Source organism: Sander vitreus, chromosome 11, assembly GCF_031162955.1.
Source record: "Sander vitreus isolate 19-12246 chromosome 11, sanVit1, whole genome shotgun sequence".
In the NCBI taxonomy this organism is placed as follows: domain Eukaryota; kingdom Metazoa; phylum Chordata; class Actinopteri; order Perciformes; family Percidae; genus Sander; species Sander vitreus.
The window spans coordinates 3,254,475-3,266,477 of record NC_135865.1 but is presented as its reverse complement, the minus strand read 5'-3'; the positions used below and the strand labels follow the sequence as shown (position 1 = coordinate 3,266,477).

The window sequence follows — 12,003 nt, the reverse complement described above, 5'->3', positions numbered from 1 at the left end:
TCAATGAGGATCACCTTAGCAACAGGTCATACAAAATCATTGATTGGAATAATATTAAAAATAGGTGGATAGTTTCCCCTGAGGAGGGAGCCCCACCAAGAACATATAAACAGGGAGACAAGTGGCTCATTTCTTTAGTAAGAACGTCATTTCCGGCGTACTTGCTAGGAGCTGCAGAGCTCTGTAGGTCCATGTCCTTACCTATTCAGTATTTCACTGTGAAGTCATAACACTGTAGTTGCCATAACGTGTCTTTGTCTCCTGACAGCATGAAACATCGCCAACACTACAGCTGACATGAAAGAACAGTTAAAAGGAGAGTGAATATTGGACAGCTGGACAGAAATATGACTCTAAATGAATGCTAATGTTGCTCCATGTCTGCTGGATGTGTTAACATTAAATGGCAACTTTTGGCTAACACGTTAGCCATAACAACATGTTAAGGCAATATCTGGCCCTAATCACCAGCCTTTACCTGTGTGCCCCCTGCCTCGCCTCCTTATAAGTTTTTTTCAGACACTCTCCTGGTAATTGTGGGGTATAATAATGTCTCAAAAAATTAACAAGGAGGTTTCATAACTAATCTGTGCTCCAAACACTAGCACCCACACATTTAACTGTATCACCAAGCCTGAGATAGACCTAAGCGCTATCCTAAGAGATAAATAAAGCCATGAAATGTAATGCAGTACCAAGCACCTCGTTCATTGCTCCCATGCTGTTCTACCAGCATAACACAGCAAAGTATGACACTCAGGAACATAACAAGATTGTTCATGCTATTAAGGCAGACAACGCACCCAGCAAACACAACCATGTCCAATATTTACTGATTTTACAGCCTTATCACTAAACCTCCTGAGGGTTTTAACAGCTTCCCGTGACATCAGCAAAAACTGTTTATTTCCCAGTATGCAGCTCTGCAAATGGTATGTGAACACACTGCTGTATGTAGTCGAATGATTGTTTTCCTTGTTCACGTCATCTAACCCATTATGTTTTGCAAGTAAACAGTATATCGTAGAAATTGCCGTCCCAAACTAATTCAGTCAGTTTAAAACGCAGATGCAAAACAAAGCAAATGTGTTTCCATTGAGCATTGTAGTGTTGCTCAGCAGCCTATCAGTTCTAATGGACTTTTTTTGAAATAAAACGTGACACTAGTTTCAGAAAACACAGGGATGATAATGAATTCTGTGACAAAATTTGGAGTTGATAACATAATACAGAGTAAGACATCAAGCCAGTATTCACAGAGATAAGCTACTTGATCAGCCATTTTCTGGAATAAATAGAAGGCTTTTCCTTTTATGGCAACTTATGAAAATAATGTATTTATTCTCCTTTGCGGTTGTGGTACGAGTAACATATGTTACTAGAAAATGCATTTCCTGCAGAAAACGTGTGTGAATGCTGAAATTCAAGGTGACTTGTTTCGGGTGAGCAATCTCTACTTCTTACAGTATACTCAGTAAGAGGCATTGTTGACCTTCTCCCTGCGCAGACTTTGTCGCTCTTTATTCTACAGCCGTGCTTAGCCTATAGCGCTAATTTCTGACCAAACTAAACTGTAGCCTAGTTCATTTACTCCAAATCAGTTGAGGGAAACTGCTTGAGTCACATTTCGTTTTTTGCGACATTTTAAAAGTGCACCAAAAAATCTGCTTGACAATTGAATTGAAATACTGCTACAGTTAACAAAAAGCATTTCATTCAGACATTATCATCCTTACTATCGTAAGCCATCATGAAAGGGATTCTTTTGAGTACAGAGAGTAATGTCTCTTACTGCTCAGACATGCTGCATATCACAAGTGCTTTGGTTGAGGTAAACGGAATGGATTTTTCATGCATCGGTTTCACTCAAAAATAAACAGTATCTGCAATGTCTACTCATAAATAACATGTCACAAGATCCTAGTATTTTTGGAAGTGAGGTCAACCTCTTTATGATTCACTATTCTACGAGCTGCACTGTGTGGGTATAAAAACGCCTCGCAGATTGAGAGCTGGTCTGCAGAGTCAATTACAGCAGATCTAATTGTATTCTTTCACAAGTTACAGCCCAGAGAGAATTTCTCCTTACCTTTGCCACTTTGAGGATTCTAATGATTTAAAATTCCATGGACAGCTGATGGAATATTGAGTTGCAGAACTATTTCATTCCGCTCCAAACTTTCAACAGCTAGCATAAATTCTGTAGTCGTTAAATCTGAATTAGAGGCTCTTGAATGACTTGAATAAACCTAAAACAAGAGTTACAAGTCACACACACACACAGCAGTGAAAATTAAAAGATGATCATACTTAATCATCAACTGGCTAATTAAAATACAAGTCCATGGTAATAAGTTTTCCATTTTGGCTGTGATTTCTTGCCGTTTTATTCCACTCTAAAGCCCCATTTGGGTGGGTTTTATTTCTCCCGGGGAGATCAAATGAATTTAATATTGCATGGTCAGTGATTTTTGCTTGTCCCTCCATAATTTAAGTCCCGTCCAGAGAGAGGCTTTGCATTTTAAAATGTATTTCTTGGATTGTGCGCATACATGGCGAGGTTTCTTGGCATTGAGTTTCATCAGCTTTGTGCAGCTTCAGTTCTTTGAGACAACTGAAGAAGTAAAGAAGGATTTTGCTATCCTGTTGAATGCCATCATATTAACACCAACAGTCAGAAAGCAAGACATTCCAAGTTATGGAATGGGCTGTTGTAATTTTTACGTAAATGTCACTGTATAATGTGTAATACAACAGTAAAACACCGCCCTCACAACTTCCCGTGGCTGTGTCTGAGGGAGTCATGTCTTGGTGGGGAGTCTCCTCAGGACATCTGCCTTACCCGCATGTAGCATCAATCAACAGTGGTCAGTGACTTGACTCAGTCCTCACAATGACTTTTCACACATGGTGATGGATGCATCAATTTCTAATGAGTCAACCTTTTTTCTTTTGACTTGAAAACTAATTTTGGGAGGTGGAGGGATGTTTGCATGCACCCTAATTCCAACATTCTCCATAGCATTTCTGTTTTGGTCTCTGCCAACTCCTGATAAAAAACTTCTAGCTCTTTAATTTCTACATGCATTTATTCATTGCTAATTAGTCAGTAATTTTGCATTTTCCCTTTGCATTAGCCTATATTAGTATACATTTGTACTTTATAGACTTCTACTGCAATGAAGGAATGAAATAGTATGTGATGAGGAATTCATCAAGGCAAAAACCATGAAAAACCATGGAAACCATGAAAATGGTGAAGAAAAAAAAATAACATTTGTATGAATAGCCCTATAGAGCCAACGACAACACAAGAGATTGCGGCACATGCATGAAGACTTTAATGGCCTAAAAGGAAATGGAGCTAGTCCCAGTTGCTCTATGAGCAATGGTGTTAAAGAGATACGTTGCCAAAATGTAACCAACATTGTATCATAATGTTGGTAGTATGTGTAAATAAATTATGTTAAACTTCCCTCTATTGTACCAGAGCCCAGATCTCCCTACTCACAGGCCAGCAGAAAAACCTCCAACCTCCACTTGGAGGTTTGCTGCTGGCCCTATGGCCTGTTGCGTGAACTAGACTGTACTTCCACATAAGAACACAGAGTATAGATGCTAAGTGAGAGAGACAGCTGCCCCTCTCTCTCTCTCAAACTCAAATGAACTCAGATTAAACTGTAAGACTGATCAAATATGAACCAGGATTCTGTTACTGTATTCTTGCCGAAAATGTTTTCAGAAACACATTTTAACTTAATCTTACTATAATACCAGATCTTTTGTTAACAGCCGGCCTGCATTCTGTGTCAATACGAACGAAGATCGAGGAGCTTGCATTAAGTCAGCCACCAGCGGGAGCGTTTATTGTTCTGGTGCGGTGCAGTGCATTCGTGTAGTTGTAGGTTTTCTACCTTTTGAGCAAAAGGGAATATCACAGCTTCTTTTCTCTGGTCATGTAGCACCAATTTAAAAAAAATGTTTGCTCCATTCTACTGTAAAGATAGCCCAGTTTTATGAAAAGGCCCTCTCTCCAGTGGTAAACTACTTCTTTAATGGAAATTCTTGGAATATTAAAAGTGCTGTAAGGGACATTTTTGACTGACAGACTGTAGAGGTGACTGCTTGCATTGGGAAAGTGAAACGTTGTCCTTATAAATAAATGAATTAAATAAAACTAGAGTGGCATGCTAGAGCACAAAGTCTCCTCGTGTCCATAGTAAAACCTCGCCAATCGGCCATCTGCCGGGATGGGCGGCGGCGGATGTTTCGCGATTATCCTGGAAATTAACTGTTGTTGTTCCAGACTAGGGTTAAAATAACTATGTTTGTTACAAAAGTTACGTAACAAAAGTAAGGTAAAATAAGTCAGCATTTACGTTTCCTTTCACATGCCGTGACGTGGGACACAACACGAAACAGCGGTCTCCTGGGTGAAAGTGTGTTTGTAGACTTTGTTGCTCTTTATAGTACCTCACCTCCTTAGAGGCAGCCCTGAAAGTCCTCGCTCATGATTACAACATTACACAAATTAAATAGTGCATTAATTTCGTACGTGTAAGTACGAACAGTGAATGAGAAAATCCTCACCAAGTAGTTTTAGTTGCCTAAACTTAACCAAACCTTGAGCATAAAGATGGCTGCGTACTTATCGATAGGTGTGTTTTCATCCACTTTTTTTAATGTACATTTTCAAAAGGTTTGTACACCTGAATGTACCTGAGTCAAACCTTCATTTAAAAGCATATTTAGGACGGAATCGCCACTTTTAAGATTTACCGTATTTTCGTTTTTCAGTCAAATGGCCTTTTGAATGGGAGTCCTAGGGGCACCTTTATGCTAGCCTCAAAATAGCTATTTTTAAAACACTAAGAAGGCTCGACACAACATGAGAATTTGCTCCAAGTATCACCAGGGGCTCTATATCTTAACGAAAGCATTGACAACATTGTTTGTGTACCCAGAGTTTACTAAAAAGTTAGCAGTTGTTGTTTACGCTATCCGCCATTTTCCCAGTCCAAAATCGGCGATCTCCGAATGTGAATGAACAGACTCCATAGGAGGAAATGTCATTCCTATATGAGGCTTCTTTTTCAACTACAAGGTCAATATTGTGTTTCACTAACGACAAAACAACTAATTATCCGTGCATTTATATGGAACTAAGCTTTAGGAGCTTTCCATCTTTACTCTCCTCCCTCGACTATTTCCGACTGGCTCGATAGACGGCGACCGGAAGAACAATAGCTACAGTGAGTTGCTCAAAACCTTTTAGTAAACTCTGGGTACACAAACAATGTTGTCAATGCTTTCGTTAAGGTGTAGAGTCCCTGGTGATACTTCCAGCAAAGTCTCATGTTGTGTCGAGCCTTCTTAGTGTTTTAAAAATAGTGATGTTGATGCAATCGTAGAAGTGCCCCTAGCACTCCCATTCAAAAGGCCATTTGACCGAAAAACGAAAATACGGTAAATCTTAAAAGTGAGGCCTCCGTCCTAAATACGCTTTTAAACTAAAGTTTGACTCGGGTACATTCACAAAGAGACCCTCGGTTGCATTTTGGCGAGAGTTACACTTTAACTGAATTTTGACCTTAGTGAGTGACGCAATGCCGTCCGTGGTGTCACGTTACGTCCTCATGTCAGTAGTTTTACATAACTCATTTTAAGTATTCTTGTTGCCTGAACTTGTTCCATTTAACAACGTTTACTGCATGTTTAAAACCAGTGTTGGGAGTAACGGCGTTTAAGTATAATGGCGTTACTAATGGCATTATTTTTCCGTTAACGAAGTAATCTAATTACTTTTCCCATCGTTGCAACGCCGTTATCGTTACTGAGAATGCAAAGTGGCGCGTTACTACAATTTGGTTGAATGTAGCGCGAGGTGTCAGGCTTTGGCTACACATCAGCTGCCTGGAGAAAGCAGGGGTGGGGATGACACCGTTGCAAATGCGATGATGATTGGCTGGGTGGGCGGATGCCCTGCTCACGCTCTCTCACTGCATGCTCTGACTACCACCAAACACAAGACAGCGACAATGGTGATGAGCCAGGGAAATTCAAAGGTAGCATGCTCGAACTGGAAGTACCGGCACTACTTCTCGCTCATTGAAATTAAAGGCAAGAATGTTTATGGAACATGCACGCTATGCCCAGGAGAAAAGACTTTATCCACGTCTGCCTCAAGCAACTCGAATCTTATGAAGCACCTCACATCAACACATGCTAACACGACACTTGTTGCTGCTGCTAACCCAACCCCAAATGCAGCCAGCGTGAGCTCCAGCGAAGAAGACGGAGCCACTCTGTTAAAACAAGCAACGCTTGATTTTTCTGTATATAGTGTTTTTATTCTTCAGTTAATATAAACATCTTTGACGTTAAAGATGTTATAGAACGTAATAGCGTTATAGAAAATAAAAAATAACGTCACAGTTACTTTGCTGAGTAACTAATTACTTTTACAATGTGGTAACTGAGTCACTAACTCAATTACTTTTTGGAAGAAGTAATTTGTAACTGTAACTAATTACGTTTTTAAAGTAAGATGACCAACACTGTTTAAAACTGCCCCCTTACATTAAATATAATGGTCACATAATTGTGGTGACATAAAACTGCCACCGTTAATACAACAGTCGTATGGGTCGTCTTGGAAGTCTTTGGAAATCAAGTTTAGGTTTAGGTATGAGGATGTGTATTGATTGTTGATTGAGCTGCCTGAGTAAGCACTGATTAAAAAGTAGAAAGCACTGGTAGAGGATTGTTTTTCACCATTTAGCTTGACAAAGAGGCAGAAAGATGTTGTTGGAGTGACAAATGAATAGGTTGAGTCATTTTCTGGAGAGAAATGTTTGTGTTTGAGCTTGATGATGCCTGACTGACACTACACATATTTAAAGAGACATAACTTCCATTCATTGGATAAATTAACAAGGGCATTGTGCTTAATTTGAACTGAATATGCACCTCGCCCTGTGTAACATATTACAAATATGCAGGGGGTCACAGTTTGAAAACAAACTTTTACTGACTGAAGATTTTCGCTGAATCTTTTTCAAGGCTCTTTATTTATACTACACAGAGTATTGAAATGACCTACCTTTTTGTCCACATCCCTGCTGAACACAGAAAAGATGCAGATGGAATAATGGATTTTACATGTTAAGGACCCTGAATAAGATGACGATTACTGGCAGTGTTATACAAAGCTATACCTTGAGCCATCTGGATTTTATGAATGCAGTATGCTTTTCTTTTAAGACGATTATTTCACAGCTTTTTAAGCTTCTCTGTCTTAGTAGTTGAATTAATTTAGATGCAGGACAGCATTTGTGGGAACGTGCCAAAACTTCAGGATCAGATTGTCCACTTCTTCAAAGCAATTCGTTTTCTTTGTCATCCTTATAGATTGGCATCTTTTGAGCACCTGCTGGGCAAATTTTTGTTCTCCCAGAATACAAAGCTGCATATTGTAACTACTGCATCAAAGGCTTCTAGATAACATCACTGCCATCCATTGAATCCAACCTAAAGAAAAAGACCAAGTCAGTCTGTGAATCACCTTTTGTTAAACAGAGATAAGGTTACCATGAGTTCCTCTTGAGGCAAACCAGGGGCGTTTCTAGGATTCAAGGACATTTGGGGCTTAGCCCGGACCACTGTTGTGGGGTCCGAGGGTACCCCCCCGGGATTGCACTAATCATTGGAAAATTGGTATGTGCACATCATAAAATGTTAACTGCTGATTAATTATGAATTGTGCTGTTTCACAGATGTATTGTTCTCCATTGCTGTTGCATGTGATGTCATACACCACTCAATTCTTATTTTGTACCAGCAAAGATCTTGAGGTGTGTCCTTTCAGGTGAGAACTGTGACTTCAAGTTGGGTTGGCAGTAGTCTATATTGACGAAGTTCCACTTCCGGGATTGTTCAGGTGCTGCCGGAAATTCCGCGGATGTCCCTCATTTCAGCTGGATGTCCGTCACCTTCCATTTTCTTTGTTGACGTTCTAAACTCCGGTGGATTTATGAGGACTATGGTTAACTGCTCCTCAGTTCTCTGCAGGGTAAATCCAGACAGCTAGCTAACTAGTTTCGTTTAATGTTTACTGCATGTTTAAAACCGCCCCCTTACATTAAGTAGAATGGTCACATGATCGTGGTGACATAGAACCACCACCGTGCAGCAGTTAATACAACGGTCGTATGGGTCGTCTTGGGAGTCCTTGGAAATCGACTTATGTTGTTTAGATATGAGGACGAGCTGCAGACAACATGGCGGCCCAGCCAATGCCTGCGGCAGCCTCTCCCAGCAGCAGTGCGGTACCTGTGTGTATGTCTGCGTCTATGTCTGTGTCTTTGAGTGGAGCTAAGAGGACATATGCCTATCACCGTCAATTTCTCCTGGACATTCGCAAAAAAGACTTTCACTCTGAGAAGAACCACTGGCTGTGTGTGCTAAGCGAGCTAAGACTACAATGTAGCGTAGACCAAACACCTATGGCCTTTTTAAAGGCTAGGAAAAGACCACGGCAGCGGTGTGAGAGGACGCGGAAGCAGGGTAAGCGAGGGGGAGTATATGCTAGGCTGACCAATCCACACAGGCCGGCGGTCCCCACAATCATACTGACTAATGTACGCTCCCTCAATAGCAAAATGGACTATATCAGACTCTGGAGAGCTTCCCAGGGTAGTGTGAGAGACTGCTGTGTCTCAGTATTTACCGAGACTTGGCTGAATGATAACACTCCTAATTCAACTGGATGGGCTAACTCTCCACCGGGCGGACAGGACTGCTGCCTCAGGTAAACTGAAGGGGGGAGGACTGGCGGTGTTCACAAACAACCTGTGGTGTCAGGACACTAAAGTGGTCTCCACTCACTGCTCACTGTTCATTGATTACATGGTGGTGAAATGTCGAACCTTTTACCTGCTGCGCGAGCTGACGGCAGTCATCATTGTAGCAGTTTATGTTCCACCAAGCATCCAACGTAAATGAGGCTATGAGTGAACTGTACCACAACATCAGCCAGCTGCAGACGGCTTACCCTGATTCCTTCTTCGCTGCCGCGGGTGAAGGTTAGGGTTAGGTGCCTTGGAGGCAGCGGTCGCAGCGCTGCCTGGAAGGAGCCGTTGGGGGCAAAAAACACCATCGAGCGCAAGACTGCTTTGAGAACACACAGTGGGAGATTTTTAGGGAGGCAGCAATGAAAGATGGCACAATAGATCTACAAGAATACACTGAGTCTGTAATCGGCTACATAAACAAATGTATAGATGATGTGATTGTTCTTAAAACCATCAGGAAGCACGCAGATGAAAAACCCTGGCTGACTGGAGAGGTCCGCTCCCTGTTGAAGGCCCGGGAACACTGTCTTCAAATCTGGGGACATGACAGCATACAGGCAGGCAAGACAAAATCTGTCCCGGGGCATCAGGGAAGCAAAGAGGCTGTATGGGCAGAACCTTAACAGCTACTTCATGGATAATAAAAAGACTCACAGCGTCTGTGGCAAGGTTTTAACACAATGACGGACTATAACCCCTCCCCCCCACAGGTCAGTCATAAGGACCGCACACTTCCTGATAGACGATGACTTTTATGCACGGTGGTGAATAGCAGCAACAAGGCATAGGTACCCTCACCATCAGCCAATGAGCAGGTATTCAAGGTGACAGCCATCCAGATAAATAAAGTCTTTGCCAGCGTCAAACCACAGAAGGCTGCTGGGCCTGACAACATGCCTGGACGTGTGGTGAAGGGGTGTGCTGAGCAACTCAAAGATATATTTGCAGTATCTTCAACATCTCGCTCATTCAAGGTCTGGTGCCCACCTGCCTTACAAGCGCCACCATCATTGCTGTGCCTAAAAAGCCAAACCCGATCTGCTTAAATGACTTCCGCCCCGTGGCTCTTACACCTATAGCCATGAAATGTTTTGAGCGGCTTGTCCTGCAGCACATCAAGGACCATCTCCCTGTAGATTTAGACGTGCTGCAGTTTGCATACAGAGCTAACTGCTCGGCAAAGACGCCATCTCCACTGCACTCCATCTCACCTTGTCAGACCTGGAGGGAAAAAACACCTATGCCAGGCTCCTCTTCATTGACTTCAGCTCAGCATTTAACACTATCATTCCACAACAGTTAGTGGAAAAGCTGAGGTGTCTGGGGGTGGACTCTGGCACATGCAGCTGGACCCTTAACTTCCCGTCGCAGAGACAGCAGAGAGTCAGGGTGGACAGACGCACTTTGAAAACCATCTTGGTGAGCACAGGGTCACCTCAAGGCTGTGTCTTGAGCCCCCTGCTGTTCAGCCTGCTCATCCATGACTGCTGTGCCCGTTTTAACACCAATCATATAAAGTTTACTGATGACATGACAGTGGTGAGTTTTCTGTTGCACAACTAAAACAACTTTTGAACGTACACATGTTCCACCAAAACAAGTTCCTTTCTGAGGCAAATTCGCAGAGGCACTGTTGCTCCATCCGGCGCTTAGTGCCGCCCAAGACGATTGTGATTGGTTTAAAGAAATGCCAATAAACCAGAGCGTGTTTTCTCCTATCACGGAATGCTGTGTGGACTAGCTAGACCCCCCTCCGAGGACTGTGGAGGAAGGTTTAGCAGTGCAAGACTAGGTTGGCAGTATCTGTTCTGGTCTTGAGTAGTAGTGGGATTCTTATCATCCACCCATTGGTTGCCACAGTGGCCCACCAAACCTGCTGCACCTTCCTGTTTCTATTCTCCTCACTGATAGATGTTCTGCTCTGTGTAAGAGTGTCTTCCCCACTGTGCTTTCATGCTTAGAGTAGTGGTTTCAGTTCAAATTGAGATGCACTTGGATAATAAGTCAATTTTTGATCCTAGATCATTTTTGTCATACATACTGTTCCAGAAATGAGACAGCCCACTCAAAATGGACTTACAAGCAGAAGAAAAATGGTCATTCACTGTAGGAATGAATTAGACATAACAACAACCCCATTAACTGACTTACTGTGGGCATGCGCATTAGGCTTGTGTACAATGTCTGAAATCCATAAAGTGGAACAATGTTTGAACGCCAAACAGTGTTTATTTACAAGGTAAGGACCTAATATTTCTGTTTGTTGGCTTGACAAAGTTTTAGTCTATACAGACTTTCATGCATGTGGCTCTTTAAAGGAGACTGCACTGTAGTTCAAACATTTCATTCAACAGCCTGTTTTGTTTCTGTCAAACAGCCTGAAAGCATCAGTGGATATGAGTTGTGCAGAATAAATCACATTATACGCATGCATGCATGCATGCCATTACTGGTGGAATAAATTGTTTTTCTTCAGGCTGTTTTGCAATGCAATAAACTGATGAGCTCAAAAAGAGTTACAATCGATTTGGTGAATTGATCCAACAATCAAAATGTGAGACTTGGAAACAAATCCAAGTCTCACTCCCTACTCGTCAAATGTATGACGCATGGTCAGGTACCCGTTGCGTTATTTTTCGATGAGGGGGTCCGTCAGATAGACATTCATGTTAATCCCTCACCTTCCGATATAGACGAAAGAAAAAACACTTTATTAAAATATAATATAATAATAAAAATATAATGCGGCCATTCATTCACAGAATCGGACAGTGATGAGCGGGTTTTTAACGACAGTATTGCTTCAATGTACATATATACACATATATATATACATATATATATATATATATATATATATATATATACACAGTCAGTGGCTTTGTCAGCAGCAACAACACGTTGCTCAGCTTTGTTCCAGTAAGTTTATGCACCGTAATAACGTTTAAACGAATCCGCGGAATACTCCGGAAGTGTATACGCAGTACGTCCCGCTCAGCGGATAAGATGATAAAAATACATAATATTCTTAATATTGATGTTTTTGTCTAACGTTGCATTTGAGGATGTAAACAATGAAGATATTAATAATAATAAAATACAGTTTCATGTATTTGTCTCATGTATTGCGGGCTTGGCCGGCCGGCGGGCG

General features: G+C 41.7%; 1 protein-coding gene across 1 annotated transcript in view; it reads left to right on the top strand.

Moving 5' to 3' along the window:
- Positions 1-8,279: 8,279 nt before the first annotated feature.
- LOC144525797 (inactive dipeptidyl peptidase 10-like) overlaps positions 8,280-12,003 on the top strand; it is a 90,907-nt gene continuing 87,183 nt past the window's right edge. The window contains exons 1-3 of the mRNA XM_078262862.1: positions 8,280-8,809; positions 9,310-9,413; positions 10,072-10,391. Of these exons, the coding sequence (XP_078118988.1) occupies positions 8,280-8,809; positions 9,310-9,413; positions 10,072-10,391 (954 nt within the window). The remainder of the gene's footprint in view (positions 8,810-9,309; positions 9,414-10,071; positions 10,392-12,003) is intronic.